The sequence below is a fragment of the Notothenia coriiceps genome, unplaced genomic scaffold (genome assembly GCF_000735185.1).
Source record: "Notothenia coriiceps isolate Sejong01 unplaced genomic scaffold, NC01 NC01_scaffold00015383, whole genome shotgun sequence".
NCBI classification, from domain to species: Eukaryota; Metazoa; Chordata; class Actinopteri; order Perciformes; family Nototheniidae; genus Notothenia; species Notothenia coriiceps.
Window position 1 is genome coordinate 60428 of NW_011348084.1, and position 17081 is coordinate 77508.

The window sequence follows — 17081 nt, forward strand, 5'->3', positions numbered from 1 at the left end:
CTTATTTTTTTTTTTTTACATCTGCTTCATTAACTTGAGCACACCCAAAGCACATCTAATAAATAGCTAAATGTTTCCAAAAACAAAAATAATCGTTAACAATATAAATAATGTTTTGTGCAAACACAAAAGCAATAATATCTAATGTTAAAGTTTTTTCGTTATGTTATTTTCCCAACATGTACTTATCCTAGACAGTTGTTGTCATTGCTAATCTTGTCTTTATTTCATGTTAATTTGTATTTATTTACCCATAGGTTTTTACAGATCTGCATTTTAAATCTTACTCAAGTATAGAAGTACTTGCTACAAATTGTACTTGAAGTACTCCTCATGTGATTTTGTCCCTCTTATGATATTACATTTATTTTAATGAATGAATATTATTGATGCATTAATATGTGAGGACAATTATAATGTTGTTGTCATTTTAAATATTTAATATCAATACGTATCAATATCAAATTCATATAAGATGCTTGTTATTTTTTGGTATGTAAAATCTAGTGATTATTGTTTATAGTATACAATCTGCTGGAGTAGAGCTAAAAAAAAATCCAATGTGTCACTGTCAAAATATAGAAGGCCCTGTATATTATGTGCCCATATAACCTGCAACTTTTCTATCTGATTCATGACTATATCAGGTCCTAAACGTGTTCTCCTTGACATCTCTTCCTTTGCGTCAGAGATCCTTACAAATCCTGTAGTTCCATTCGCTGAAGCTTTGAAAACATATTAAGGCCCGGTACATAGGCTGGCCACCTGCCATTTACATCACAAAGGAATAGACTGACAGATGTATAGACAGGAGGTCAGATGGTCAAACGCTTTGTCATAATGCTCAACATCATTAGGTAGATGCACTGCTTAAGGCAAGATCTGTCGTTAAAACCCCTTTTCATTGAGATGTATATATGTGTTGTTCTATACATGTGCAAAATACTACATCCACATGTTTTTGACTGAACAAGGAATTGTATAACAGTGCAAGAATAGGTGTAAGTTTAGGGGGACACATAGAAAAACTGCGTACATGTTTAGAACAACCATGTATGTAAAAAAAAAAATACTTCCTTAATCTTACACACATTCTCAATGGCAATAGGGGGCACATAAACTCAACAACCAGCTGTTTCCTGTTAGCAAAAACGTCCCTGCCAACACATCCAGCAGACACATAGCAACATTGACGTTTATTTTTGCTTGTTTGATGGGCTGGTAGCATACAGCAGTTTGTCATTGGTGTTTTTTTGCTTTAAAACTGCTGATATTTATGGTTGGAAATTGGGTTGATGGATTAAAGGTTCAAGAAAGGGTTCAAAATGAAAAAGTCTTTAAAACCTACATGACTTAAGTATAATGCAGATTAGTTTTTAGGAAAATATATGCATTTTCACTGGACATATGGTTGGATATATTAAAATAATAACTGTGGTGCATTTAATCCTGGGACAGATTACCGTGGTGTTGTGTGAGTTGATGAATATGTGTACATTTAATCTTATGCACAAAAGATTAATCTATTTATGGAATATTATAATCAATCTGTGAAAAAATGTCTGCAAGGTCAGATAAACTAACACCAGACAGCATGGCATTAGAGATAGAGTCACTGTTTTACTAAGCTTGTTTTATTTCGTTTATTGGATCTTTAACAAAAATACCGGCATCAAACAGTAATCTAAAAAATGTTAATGTAAAATAAAAAACAAATAAAAAGGTAGAACATAAAAGAATCCTTTCCAAATATCTGCCTTGAAAAAGATGACCTTGTCTAATGCCAAGCAATATAAATGTGTCAGTCTGGAAGTAATGGAGCCATTTGATCACTAGGGGGAGACAGGAGATTGGGAACCAATCTATAAAAAGCCTGTGTTTGGCAGGAAAACAGTGTGTCTGTGCATTTTGTTCAATGGATGCATTCACATTTCAATAACAGGAAACACAAATACATCTCCATGACATGTATTTAAACTTACTAATTATAAATGAATGCAGCAGCAGCGGTATTAATCTGCTTAGCCTATTTTGGGTTATTTGGAGGTTTTATTAACAGTTGAGCATCTTTAAACAATCTGTAAGAGTTGAGAGCAATTTTGGGTCAATGTTCCAAACTTGCTTCTCCTTGAGGAAGCAATTGCCCCCTCACTATCCCACCCAGAAGAGTGTTTTCTAAAAATGGGTGCTGGAACTTCTTTGCTTTTTCACCTGCTGTGAAGCAGATGCAACACAGGCCGCCACACACAGCTGAAGGGCTGGCAGATTCCTTGCAGATGCAATAGAGCATGGGAAATTTGCTTCATCAGCTAGTTTCAGTGAATCACGCATGTCGTTAATGTCTACTCTGCGCAATTAAGTGCAACTTTGCTGAGTCACCAATACGGTGCAATACTTCATTCATGTTTAGTTGAGTCAAAACCAAGGCCAAACAGATCTGTCAGGCTGAAATCAAAGCTTATTACAAATGTGTTTTAGACATAGATATTTCTTTTTTCCATTTATTTAAAAAATAAATGTTGTGCGTGTCTTAGGCACAATCATTGCCAATCAAATGACTACAAGTAAAGATAATTTTCTTAACCTCAATCCAGGGACAAATCTTGTGCCATAGTGGAAAATTATTCTCGAAAGCAATGATAAGTACATTTCTGGGATGGGAAGTCCCTTTGTGAATCAAAATAAATGACCTACATTGTTGCTATCTGCTACCCATTCAACTAAACGTCTAAATGTCCTCTTATACCAAAACAGCACATTTATTTGCCAATACCTTTTTTGTTGTCTCTTTAAGACGTTCTTGCACCCTTATGCAACTCGATCCTGCACATAAGGTTTTAGTGTCTGGCCTATAGCCTATTGATTCAGCTTTTTTAGTTCTCATATACTGCGCTGCCAACTCATTTAGTGGAGGAAAGCTTTGGGCTAACAACCCTTTAGAGAACACCATACTCATCCTGTGTACTTTTTATTAAGATTTTGCTGGGTATTGATTGGAGGGGTTTATCCTTTCCATCTGCTTTCTTAAGGCAATACCAGCCTGAATGTTTTTTTTCTTTGTGAACTATATTTTGAACTAATAGAGCATGATCTTCTTTATTTTATTTTTGAGAGATTCATGGAGCAACAAGATTTGATAAAAATGTTGGATGTGAACTAATTCACATCCTTTAACATTTTGGCCATCAGAGGTCAAACTGAAGAGGAATTTGTGGATGTCATGCCTAATATTAGCTCTTTCAACTGGAAAGCCAGAGCAATATCTGGTGTTGGAAGCACTATTGATTTTTTTTTTTTTTTCATGATAGAACGTCTGTATATCAGTGCAGTGATTTTGTGTCTGTTGGGCACATTACAAATTAGATCTGTGATCTGAGCCCGGCTAGTTCAATGCACTTGAAATACATAATAAAATGAATCAAAACTTAATTAAGTGTGACTCAATCGCTCACAGTTCATTAATGGAGGGACTCAACACGCATCTCTTTGAACTTTGAGTGTGTGTGTCAATACCATTGCTAATCGTATCACCCTCAATGAACTTTACTTCTTACTACTGGATAAACCTCTTCGGAGGGGGACGTCGGGGGGAGAGAGGGGAGTGGTGTGCCCCCTACCCCATCCCTCCACCCCCTATCTTTTTACAGGACTGCCAGCCCGTCTAGAGTTATTCCAGGAATGCGTTGAACATGGCTGCCGCGATGAAGGCGCAGAAAACGGGACTGCTGGAACTTCGACTGACCGTGGACCGCTGGATCCGGGTTTTGGCCACTCTTACCGAGGACACGCTCACATTGAACCCCGGGGAGGGTGCCGAGGAGCCCGCAAAGCCAGCCCTGAACCCCGCCGGTGCTATCAACGGAGACCCCCCGAACCTAAGCTTGTCCCCGGTCCCGGAAACCATCACCAACGTGAAGCGCACCGTGCGAGTTACCAAGCAAGATGTTGGAGGTCTGGGAATCAGTATCAAAGGTAAGGCACTTTAAATAAATAATTACCAAACCGCTAACTTCATAAACGGCGAGGCGGCGGTAGTTAGCACAAGTTTTGGCTAGTTGGGAGTTTGAGTTTATGTCAGCGACGGCGAAAACAAAACCGTGTAGGCTACTTGTCAGTTAACTAACCAACTTCAATCCGTTAGAAAGTGTCAATTTCCACGACGGTTAGTGAAGGCATTGTAACTCAAACTTATTTCATGGAGGGCTGTGGTTTGCATGGAGAAGAAATGACAGCTGTGATTCTCTCACGCTGTGCCTTACCTCAACAGGGAACCATTTCAGAGTCACAGCCACCACCGGGGATTACTGTCGTTTAACGTTAGCAGGAAATCAATCCTACGTAGTCTTTTCCCCAAACACACCCGTTAAACAGAGGCGGAAGAAGTACTAAGATCTTGTACTTCAGTAGAAGTACCAGAGTGTAGGAATACTCTGTTACAAGTGAAAGTCCTGCATTGAAAAAATCCTCAAGTAAAAGTTCAGTTGTATGAGCATCAAATGTGCTCATTAAGCAGAACCCCGCCAATCAAATCGACCCAGTGCATCAGCCAATAATCAAGTGACAATATGTCAATACATTCAAACTGCAGACCAGTAAGGAGGTGGAGGCTCTAACACGCATGTAAGATCACACACACAAACAAAATGTGTGTATATTATTCACCAATATTGTTGTGTTAATGTATCAACCAAAACAAGGTAGGCCTAAGTGTCACAGAGCAATCACAACTTAACCTTTAAAACAGGTCTGGTATGCCAGGAAGATGGAAACTTAATGTGGTCCACAGTAAGATTACAATTATCACTAAACTAAATAGTGACATAAAGCACAAAATAAAATAAAAACCTACTCAATTTAAACTACAAGATTGGAAAACCATTTCGGTCACATCGATCGATTCTAATCAAATCAAATATGGCTCAGACTGTATTTCAACTATGCTGTTCATTTATTTATTAAATTTTTACAGTGATTCCAAATGAGCAGCCCTGAATTTTCCTAACAGAGATCTCCATCATGATAGTAGCCTGTTGCTGCAGATCGTGGAAACAAGGCAAGGAAAAGGCATTTATCAGTCGTCAAACAGCACACAGAACAGGTATGCAAGTCTGGCTTGTAAGATATGGAGAGGTCACAACCGTTTCTCATTGCAAGGTTATAAGAGCAATGTTGGTGGAACTATAATGTAGCAGTGGTGGAATACAGATGCATATTTGTGCATTCAAATGCATTAATAATGTTTTTTCAAGCCAGCCAAGTAGTTTATATTCTGTAAAAACAGTGTTGGTTTTACTCTTTTCTCTGATTCTATGTTCACCACTTTCATTTTCAGCCTAGTACTTAATTGAGATGCACCCTTCAGAAATATGACAAAAAATGAATATAAAAGGTTAAGAAAAATCACAAAAACAACTGTGCTGGCCGACAGTTGCTAACAGGGGATATGTAATGTTGGATTTTGGTTCATAACATGTTGTGGGACCCTGTTGGAAGATAGTTTGCTGGACCCACCCAAACAAAATAAAAAAACAAGTAGGAGAGGGTTGGCAAATTAAATACATCATGTGGTAGCTAGTATCTGACCTTCAGTTGTTTAACGGCAGAGGTGTAAAGTAACTAAGTACATTTACTCAAGTACAGTACTTCAGTATCATTTTGAGTTAATTGTACTTGACTTGAGTATTTCCATGTTATGTTACTTTGTAGTTCTACCCACTACATTTATGTAATACCTTTAGTTGGGAGATGTGGATTAATTATGTGAAATATAATCAACACTTAAATAAGATTTTTGTTACACCTGAAGTAAACTCACAAGCTACCCTGCAGCACAGTTATTAAAACTAGCTTTACCTTAACCAGCTTTGATAACACTTCAATGCATCAATCATTGTGATTGCTCGGTGACACTTACCTTGTTTTGTTGATACATTAACACAACAATATTGGTGAATAATATACACACATTTTGTTTGTGTGTGTGATCTTACATGTGTGTTAGAGCCTCCACCTCCTTACTGGTCTGCAGTTTGAATGTATTGACATATTGTCACTTGATTATTGGCTGATGCACTGGGTCGATTTGATTGGCGGCTGTGGTCTTGCACCACTGTCATTTTGCAAAGAGGGATCATCCTTTTGGCTGCTGGTGACATGTTTATTTTCATCCCCCCACCACTGCCACTACCACCACCATCACCAACAACAACAACAACAAAGCCCCGAATGACATAAATGTTATGTCCATCTTTCTGGAAATGGGTGGCTTTGAAAATCAGACAGTCTGCTATTAAAACAAAATCATAGCTGGCACCCTGCCGGCTTGACATTGTTGTGATGCCTGTTGTTCAAAGACAGAGATGAAGAGATGGAGGAGGAAGGTTTTACCAGAAGGATATCAAGAGAAAGCACAGGCAAAAAGAGAAAGCCATACAGGAAACCGGTCTTGAAAAAAGCCAGCAATAGGTCAAATGAGTAAAAAATAGTACAGTGTGAAAAAGAAAGGGGTTGAAGAAAATGAAAGAACAAGGCGAAGCTGTTGTGGGCCAGCTGACACCACATTGTGAACAGCTGACAGGAGCAACCCACACTTGCCATTGGCCAAGGATGAAAGCTATGTGGCTGGGAGTGGAGTCCTCCACTAGTGTTCATTTTAGGGAGCCCACCCCAGCTCGCAGAAAAGCATGGACAACCTTTACTCTCACATGTCTAAATTTAAGAAGAGAGGCTAGGAAGTGTGGCTCCAGAGTTCTACAGAGGCCTATTGGTCAGCGTGAAGAAGAGTGTGCTTCTGCATTTCTGGGTGCAGCACTTTGGTGTAAGCTTTGTGTGTTTTTACCACAACTAAAGTAACAGTGACGGTATCAAAATACATTACTTGAATGTAATAGCTTCCTTGACACTGTTTAAAAATGATCCCAGTGTGCTTTATCTGAGTCAGGTCTGACAGTTTTAGGGCAAACATTATGAAACAATGTTTTGATGTCTGAAAATCTTTCGTCACGAAATTTCCAAAATGTGAGAATATATGTGTCAGCTAATAAGGCCAAGGTGGAGTGTTATGCAACACATATATTATTAAAAAGCCATTGTCTTCTTATCTGGTTCTGCAAATTCATCAGGAATATGTTATTAGACTATTTTTGAAGATTTTTGTGTTACATCTTTTGCTGTAGTTTACTCCAGTGCTCATTAGCACTGCATGCAACTCAGCTGAGTTTAATAAAGTTAAGTGCTAATCATGCGAAATTCTTTGAAATAAGCATTATCACAGCAAACACATTGTGAGCAAATAATTACCTAATTAGGTACATGTCAGTGTTGTAGAAATGAGTACCCTTCATTTACCTGTCATGGGTAGCTCCAGTGGCTCCACCCCACCTCCACAGTGCCACCTTCCTGTCAGCTGAGTGACAGACTGCCGGCTGAGGGGTGCTAAGCTGTGTTTGATGTGAACATTGGAGAACAAAAGGTAGGGGTTGGAAGGGAATATGGGAGTGTTGTGTAGGAGTGGCAGACATTGATGCTATTTTTCCCATATGTCAATGATGCTTATTCAGCATTCATGTCAGTAAGAGATATTTCAGATACAAACCTAAAAGCAGTAAAGAGAGGACATATAGTCTGGCTGCCCCAAGTTCAGAAATGTTTAGTGTGTCAAATCTTCTTATCCATCACATATTGTGTCCTCTTATTGGTTCAAATATCTACAATATGTACAGACATCATTGATGCAGTTGCCAGGCCATTCGGACACCAATATCATCCTCTCAAATGAGCCAGCTTCCTTTTGCCTTCTTCTCCAACCATTTACTTTAAATAGTTCCTTCACATTCATTTGCACCACTCATCATGTAAAAGGAGATAGTATTGCAGTCGGTAAAGTTGGAAGTCATTTGGTGAACGCTCTATTAACATTGGTTTGTCACGAAGGATATTAGCATGTCATATTTTAATGAAGCTGAAAGGTCACCGGCCGTATCCTGCACTTGTAATGATGTTCAAGTCTGCAAGACCCCACATCTACCCTGCATTAGTTGGCTTTCAATTAATGTTGTAGTTGGACCAGCAGCCCAGCAGTAATGTACAGTAGTAAAATGAGTGTTAACATTTGCCATTTGATACTTGATACAAATACTTGAAATCAATGAAAACTTCCCTTCCCAATAGTCCCATTAGTAAACAACTGTTGGATGTCTAGTGGTACATCTTTAAATACTTCATGTAAGAAATCAAAGAGTCAGCAGTTTGTGTATTTCTAAAGTACCATGGAGTCTTTGCGCACTCAAAGGATAATAATATAGAGCATGGTAATTCACTACAGTTTCTGTGGTAGAGCAAATGCGGGCAAAAGGTAACCTGAAGGTTAGAAAAGCAACTTGTGACAGGGAGGAACTTGTGACAGGGAGGTATTTAAATATAATCCTCAAACCAGCTGGGAAGATTTGTATGGAGGCGATGAGCAAGTCACTGGCCCCACAGGACAGCAGACCCTTTAACTTGAAATTCAAGACCACACATACTGTATGTTATTGTTTCAGATAGTGATCAGCGGACAATTCCAGGCATGTGTCAGCATGTCTGTGAACTGTTGAGAGACAAGCAGCATCATTACTTAAAATGAGTTTCACTGTTCTTCTATCATATTTAATTAGAACAAAATTACTTTGGAAGTGGCTAATCTTAATTTTTGGTCGTGTCTGGCTCTTTTGCTGACCTGCTGTGGGAGGAATGTCTCCCTAAGCTTCTAGAGATGACATGGCCTCGTAATCATTGCGCCCCTGCATAATAATAATCTACTTTAATAATGTAACTGTTCCTAAGGGTGCTTACTGTTTACCACATGAGGCCAATTCAGCAAACTTGGCTTTCCACACAGTTGGCTATAATAGCACGTTGCATTTAAATGTTTGAATTATTACTGTTTTGGGAAAAACACATTTTAGATTTGACTTGTTTTTAAAGGATCAATTGATGCTGACTCATGTCTTTATTAGCATTTTGGGATTGTATTAGCACAGGACACCAAAAGATAGTTCCTTAGCAATACCATTCCACAAAAAACTCTATAGTTGTAGAGGTAGTAGAAGTACTTCCCTAGGGTATGGAAAATACACCCTCCATCACTTCTACCTACAATGCCAAATAGTTTGACTTACCTACCAACGGAACACAATATTTTCCCTTTGTTACCCAGAAATGTTAAAGAGGTCAGTTTTTCTATGTTTTGTACAAAGCTAATGCTAAATTTTTTCTACAGCACAAATCATATGAACATATGGTACAGTAGTTCAAAGTGCTTTACCTAAGATATACAATAAGTATTATAGTATAGGATTTAGTATTATAGTCCAGAATAATAAAGGAGATAACTTATTTTACCGATCTCCACATTGGTTTTTAACTCAAATGAAAATAATGGTAAACAGATTTTATTCTTTGATGTACAACGAGTGATGTCAAAAGTTTGATAAAATGGCATCCAACAACTTGCATCATAAGTTGTACACTGGTAATGCCTCAGAATTGTATGGTCTTGGCTAGCGGTGTTGTGGAAAAAAATCATGCTCATATCTTTAAGGGCCTTATGCAGGTTCATTCATGCCGCGCAGTCGGAATCCAACCATGTCTCTATAGAGGGTTCCAGTGTTAGGCATGGCTAAAGCTGTGTATGATGGGCTCCTTTTCCCCCCACCAATAGCAGTTTTCTTTATGGAGCTTCATTTCTGACATGCTCAGGTCTCTCGGGGGAACTTAACAGTTGCACAATATTGCGCTTGTGTCACTACTACAGTTCTTGTCTGACAGTCACAGCTCCTCACTCACAGCTGCATGTACTGTATGCAACAAATATGTGATCAGAGACAGAATACTGTTGTTTGTCCAATGGAAGATGTCCACTTCTTCTTTTCCGCTGTGCGTCGTTTTATATGGTTGTATTTAAATGCTGCCTTTCTATGTTTTGTGCCAAATTCCAGTAACTTTACTTTTTTTAATGATTTAAAAACATTAGTGAAGTTCATGATTTTGTTTGAAATACTGAAATAAAAAACGCTTGATGAGATATTCAGGTTGCACCTAATCTCCACTTAATATTTATATCAACACATCACAATTTAGAGACTCTGTAAGTAAAGGGCATCATATCACTTCTAATACTCAGTCATGCAGTGAACAACAATCTGATGTCACAGAGCGGTCAAGTAGCTGCATAATCCCTCCTTCTCAAACCCCAACAGCATGACTGACATGCATAGTAGGAGTGTGTCAGCTCAGCCCTGGTGTGTTTAAATGAAGAATACCATGCAGTGGCCTCTGAACGATTATACATGAGTAAAATCCAAAGGAATCACCCAGAGGAAGCAACCTGTAGAAGATGTGTTTAAAAATAATTAAATGTAATTCTCTTTTAGATGATTCCTCACATGCCTGAAGGCCAGAGTCCAACTGCCGGCTGACATTAATGACCATATTTCTCATGAAGAGTGGAAGCCCACAGCAACAAGCAGATCCATCAGCCTACTAGCTGCTGACCTTCATTTAATGAGAGAGAGAGAAAGAGAGTGAAGGGGGAAGGGGGAGAGAAAAGGAGGGAGGGGGAGAGATGGAGGGAGGGAGAGAGGAAGAGATGGGAAACTGCTGCAGTTAGTACAGGAGGCTAATCGCTGCTCTCAGAGTCTGTCCTCATATGGTCTCTGTAGTTTAGGTGACTGACATCTTTAGACCTTGATTGCTCCAATATGAGGATAGTAAATGGAAGTAAATTATGTGTGGATCTTAAAGGTGACCTATTATGTCTTTTTATACATCAACATGCGTCCCCTCTGTGTAAAGACATTCTGGAAGTTTCAGGAAGAAAGATTCTCTCTCTTTTTGTCCTGATCCATTTATATAAAAACCTGTCTGAAAATGAGCTGATCAAATTTTGGCCACTTTATGATGTCATAACGATGTTTTGGCTTGTGTGACCATTAGCCAATAACCAACCAAGGTAACCCCCGTCCACCTTATCACCTGAATCTCCTCCTAGAGCACCATTGTGTTTTTTTTAACCAAATATCTCTCAGAGGGGAGTGGCTCCTTATTTTCATCTAAAGTAACAGACAGAGAATCAGCACTTTTGAAACAGGGCTGAAACAGAGGGGATTATGGGATGCTGCAATGATCTGTTTGGTATTTGGAGCCAAACACTTCAGAGACATGTTTGTATATATCTGAGACCTATAATATATTGAGGAAAAACAGTATAATAGCGGACCTTTAATTATTGTATAGTTAGGCTCTGTGTCTAAAACATGCAGTTATTGGACAACATGCTAATGAACTGTATCTTTTCATTAAACTAAGCTGTCATCTTTCTCTTTGGTTTCAATATCAGTATTTATTCTAGTCCTGGTCTTATTTCACTGTGACCTGAAAACTAGCTTATGAGTGTGAAGTTGTGAATTGCTCCCAGCTCCATATTCCACCACCTTTTAACAGCATGCCGTATTGGATGTTGTTGGTGTACTGGAGCTCTTAGCGTAAGCACTTGCACTTTGCATGGATTGTGTAAGTAGAAAATAACTTAATTCCCAGCTGCTCCGATAAAGCTGATCAGGGGTCAGAAGCGGACGGTTATGGTTGCACTATTCAAGTGTAAATGTATGAAATCCCGTATAATGTGTCCATTGTAAGTAAAGTAGCAGATCCATGAAGAAATATAAGATGAAACAGCAACACGTTTTTGTCATGCAGGTGGGAAGGAGAACAAGATGCCAATCCTCATCTCCAAGATTTTCAAGGGCCTGGCTGCTGACCAGACGGAGGCCCTTTATGTTGGGGACGCCATATTGTCTGTCAATAGCTACGACTTAAGGGAGGCCACACATGATGAGGCTGTGCAAGCACTGAAAAAAACTGGCAAAGAAGTCATCCTCGAAGGTAAGATTTATTTCACTCAGAAAAAAAGAAAATGAAACACACTCTTTGTCTGAGGATGTCTTCTGTAATCACTGTCTTTCTTTTTTGTCTCTGCTTTGCTGTTAAAACGTTCTGCCAGGAGATAACACTTGTGAAATATGTCACAACTTTTTCTGCTGCATCAAAAGGAAGCATCATATTTATTTCCAAAAAATAATCCTCAGAGCAGTCAAAATAAAATTATTCTCCTTCATGACAAAGGAGCATTTCCCTTTCTTCACTAGCTGCCCCAGATATATGCACAGATGAAAACAAAGGAAACTTTTGATACTTGAATATGTTTTGCTGCATTTCTCCTGCAGTTTGGTTCCTTTTCCCTAAAGGGCCATATGTGATGAGCCGAGAGACAATCTGTTAAGTAACAACTTTGATCAGACATCCTCAGAAACATCAAAATAATGAGTTGAACTGGAAAGGGAGAGGAAACCAAATATTGAGAATATTGTTGTGGCTCACACCTCTGTCGTCCATCAAACGCTGTTAATAACAGAAAGTATTGTGTTGCTCTTGGTGTCAGGTCTGAGAACTGTTGAAAACGTACACGGTAAGACCGGCTGTACTGTAAAAAGGTTTTCAGTGTAGTCAGCAGGTATTTGAAATAGTTTGTACCGTAACTCTCTGTCTCTTTTTGTCTCCTTTTACAGTAAAGTAATTTGCTGGATGGGTTTGTGTATGCAAGTTTGTCTTAAAGCGTCAGTCAGGTGTGACATCTCTTAATATGAGAGGTGATCTTTAGTTGTGAAGGCAGAAGAGTGGGATTAAAAACAATCTGTCGTCTTGCCAACTGATTGCATCACAGGAATTTTCCGTGGCCTCCCACGAAGCTGGGTTGAATTGAAGATTCGCTACAGATGCAAAGATTCTAGAGTTTGATTGATGTATTATACAAAATGTTACTATTCAAAAAGAATATGTTTCCATCATGAGCAGTAAAACTTGACATTTAGTTTCTTCACGTTTATTTATTTCTTCTATTGATCTTTATATTCTCTGTGTTTAAAAGTCAGTGTTACGAGAGCGAGCTTGCCCACAGAGTCCAAACAGAAGCTAACAAGTTATGAGCAGCGATGTGAGTCGAACTGACACTTCAGACCTTATGTGCTCTCGATGTATATTTTCAGATGAAAACCTAGTTCGCCAAAGTGTTTCTAAGGTAACTGTGCCCACACACACCCAAATTCTTACGTGTTTCGAACAGGTCCAATAAATAAGAAAAAAAAGATAACTAATGCAACACGACATACAATGTGCTTTTGAGAAAGTAAATGTAGGAAAGTAAATCTAGAGTTACCAGTTTTCCGTGTAACAGCATTTCTGTGGGTTAGCTTGCACAGTGGGCTGGCGTCAGTAACCTCAGTCAGCGGAGCAGGTACAGCCAGGGGAAATCATTGCAAATCCCCCTGCCTTACTTGTCCACAGTCAGGCAGAAAAGTGTTTATCAGACGGCTCAACCAGCGCTGCTCTGTGATCCGTCATGTCAGGAATCATTTCATGGGTTTCCCTTCCCCCCCAAGGACCTGATAGAGGAGTGAGGAGACGAAAGAGGCTTGGAAGCTCACTGAAGGGAAAGGGGTGTTTGTGTCTGCAGGACGCTATGAGCTTTCTAGATCCAGTTTTTAACATTCAGATTTGCCTTTCAATACTATTTGTGCATCATCAACAAATACTTGAGTGCATTTGACATGTAGTCCAAGTAAGATGTTTGCTTTGGTTTATTCAGAAACACTGTCAGAAACAGACTCCTACTTGGCACTACTACAGTGCTTAAGGTCAGAGTAGCAGTCTTTCCTACAGCGCAGCAACAAACAAGCCACCACTGCTGCGCTTAAGGCACTTTTCTTCGCTCTGTGAAATTCACAACACAGACGGCCTTGAGTGAGATCAAGGAGACACTGCCTACATCACATTAAAATATCTGGAATGTGTGAACAGTAATACTTGAATCTGTCAGATAAGTACTTTCACAACATCTATTCTAGGTGAGTTACATTACAAGCCTGAGTGGCATTCTGCGCTTGTGGCAGGATTTTTCCTTTTTAACCTTTTGGAAGTCAAGAGGAAGAAGAAATATCTTTGCCTGTATTAAACCGATTTTCGCACACTAAGATTAGTGGAAATTAGATTGTAATAACAGCACATGTAAGGTATTAAATCTGAGCTCTGCCTTAAACCTTAAGCAGTATAATCAAGGTGAGGAATGTTTTCAAGGTGTATGTATTTTTCTTTCAGTGAGTGAAAGTCCATATTGTCTAAATGCCTAACATTAACAGACTAGAAAACAAGAAAATTATTTTTAAGATTGGTTTTGAAAAGCGTTTGGTGTTATAGCTGATATAGCACAGCTGTAAATAGGTTTACCATTGTTCACTTTATTTTTAATAAATCCTGTGAATATATATGTCCCACACATTTGCGTAGCAGCCATAACCAGATGAAAGGGGCAGGACTGTTGAGTGTTAATATTTGTAAACCTTCTGCCTCCTGCTTTCCTAAATCGCTTTTTAAAAAAAAATAATATATATATATATGTTTATATGTTTCGAATAGGATGCCCTCTGCACGCTCCTCTTCCTCTGTAATCATGTCTCACAGTCACCATACATCAAAATGGTGATGGAATAATCAATGTGTGTCAGCACGAGAGGAACAGTAACCACCTGAGAGGGTCGGATAAATATAAGAGACCAGATGGAACCATATAACCACAGGGCCCTTCATTTCCGCCCAGCGACATTTACAGCCTGACTGTGTGTGTTTGTGTATGGCCGTGTGTGTGTGTGTGTGTGTGTGTGTGTGTGTGTGTGTGTGTGTGTGTGTGTGTGTGTGTGTGTGTGTGTGTGTGTGTGTGTGTGTGTGTGTGTGTGTGTGTGAAGGACGAGGACATAGAGGATAGGTACATAAGTCACCTTAACATTTCACCGCATGCCTTATTATCACACCTGAATGTGCTATATATATAAGATACAGACTCATACAGGGTTGCATTCACAATAGAAGGTGGATTTATAAAGATGTTGCTAAATCTTCAGTGTGAGAACATCATGGAGCAATTCAACATGTGAAATAAAAAAAAAATTGGGAGAGAAATAAAAGAACAAAGCAGACATGTGAGGCAGCTCTACAGGACCAAACCACAAAGCCTGACAGAAAATCACACACACAACCAAATTCTACACACACTGCCACATGGTGTGAAACAGAGACGCAGGATAAATTGGCTCCAAAGGTCAGGGCACCGAGGTAAGTGTGAGTGTGTGTGCATGGGAATGTGTTCATTGGGAGAAGATGCATGTCAGTGTCTCTGTGTGTGTGAGTGCTGTTCATGTATCCGAGAAGTCAAATTACTAGTACACTATGTTTCGAAGTGCAGAGGAAGAATGTAATACTATTGATTGAGCTGCTGAGGCCTGTTGTGAAACCCATAGTGTGGATGAGTGGCTGCTCAGAGCTGTTGTACAACTACCTCATTTATATTCTAGTTTTGGTAGCCAGTAGCAGACTTGACCCTCTTACTTGGTGGCTTAAGACTTTGCTTTGTTCACAAAGAAACAGTGTGTACGATATGTCCTCAGACCACATCTAAATTAGCAAAAGTGTTTTAGGTATTCCAAGCGGCCACGCACAGAAGCGGTAGGTACGAAAAACATTATAGTGAGGAGTGCGATGTTAGAAAACGCAGCCCGTCAATTTCCAGAAATGGGTGGGAATAGGCATTTTATCTCACATTTATTGGAAGCAATATGGTGCTTGTAGTTCTCAAAGTGCCAAACTATACATCTGAGCAGTGTTTTCCTAAAATCATGACCCAGTTTCTCAAGAAAATCAACAGACCTTTTTGTGAGCAGTTTGATGTAGGAACTTTTTCTTTCTACCAAACTACACCCATCAACCATATCTCAGTGGAGAAAGACACATGCATTTATTTATGAGAAAGAGGTTCATAAAAACTTAATCATAAAAACGTCAAAAACATTATTTTTCTATTTTTTTTAATGTTAATTGTAACATTTTGGTTTCCTGAAATGCTTTGAATACCGCAATGACAACCAAAAACCTGGAAGCAGTCATTAGCAAAACCAATAGGTGATGTCACATTGACTAAACTGCTTATAGTCAATTGATCTCAACACAATACAGATAGAGACCTGTTTTCTTAAATGAGTTAATTTGTGGAAGAGTCATACTTCTTTTGTCTAGCCTCTTTCTGACGAGAATGTTTGACAGACTTGTTCCATGTGGTGAGGTCCATTTTTCTTCTTGGTGAGGATAATGTCAGCCTGAATTTTCAGAACAATTTACTTGGAAATCCAGGGGTCATCCTTTTCTGATTGTCTGTGCACGAGGGTATAAGGGACAGAATGAGATAGAGAGACAGAGATACTTTTCCTCTACCAAGACATTTCTGAACACAGCTTTTTGTGTCTGTCCTGCCTTTTCTTAATCTAGGTGTGCTCAGGAATAATACACATAAAAACACACGGATGTATTCAATAGACTTAGTTACAGAAGCTCTATGGTTTCAGTCTTTTCATTGTCTAAAAGTTATTTTTGTAGGACATGTCTTGTTTGAAATTTAGAGTCTCCTCATTTCTGTTATCCCCATTGTTGGCCAATGTGTAAGCATGAACTATTGATACACTGTAGAAGTATGTCATGCTTCAAGTCAAAGTATGATTTAAGCACTGTTTTATCAGGACTGTAAGGCTTTACCTGAATAAAACATATTTTATTTGAATCTGATTTGGCTTTGACGTCCAAAAGTTTTTTGATGCCTCAATGATGGACAATTCGACTGATATGTTTCAAATGTCGCGTTCACACCAAAAAGAGCCGGAACTAAAATTACTTCATCAGAACCTTTTTTACTTCGTGGGAGAAAAAGGTTCCTGTGTCTGATTGGCTGGGCGGAATGCAAACCACGCCCCGTCAAACTCCCAAAAACGTTTGTGTAGCCGCCATTTTATTATCATTATTAGCATTAGCATTAGCATTAGCCCAGCGCAGAAACGCAGAGAGACTAATTTATGTCAACACAAAATAAAACATGGGAGCGGTGGAGATGAGGAGGTGTCGGCGTTCTGGCCGTTGACTCGGAAGGCCTCAGTAGAAGCTGCTGGGAG

General features: G+C 39.1%; 1 protein-coding gene across 1 annotated transcript in view; it reads left to right on the top strand.

Annotated features, from left to right (window-relative positions):
- Positions 1 to 3558: 3558 nt before the first annotated feature.
- The window catches only part of snta1 (syntrophin, alpha 1), a 38220-nt gene continuing 24697 nt past the window's right edge, over positions 3559 to 17081 (top strand). The window contains exons 1-2 of the mRNA XM_010775126.1: positions 3559 to 3972; positions 11737 to 11922. Coding sequence (XP_010773428.1) covers positions 3690 to 3972; positions 11737 to 11922 — 469 coding nt within the window. The 5' untranslated portion in view covers positions 3559 to 3689. The remainder of the gene's footprint in view (positions 3973 to 11736; positions 11923 to 17081) is intronic.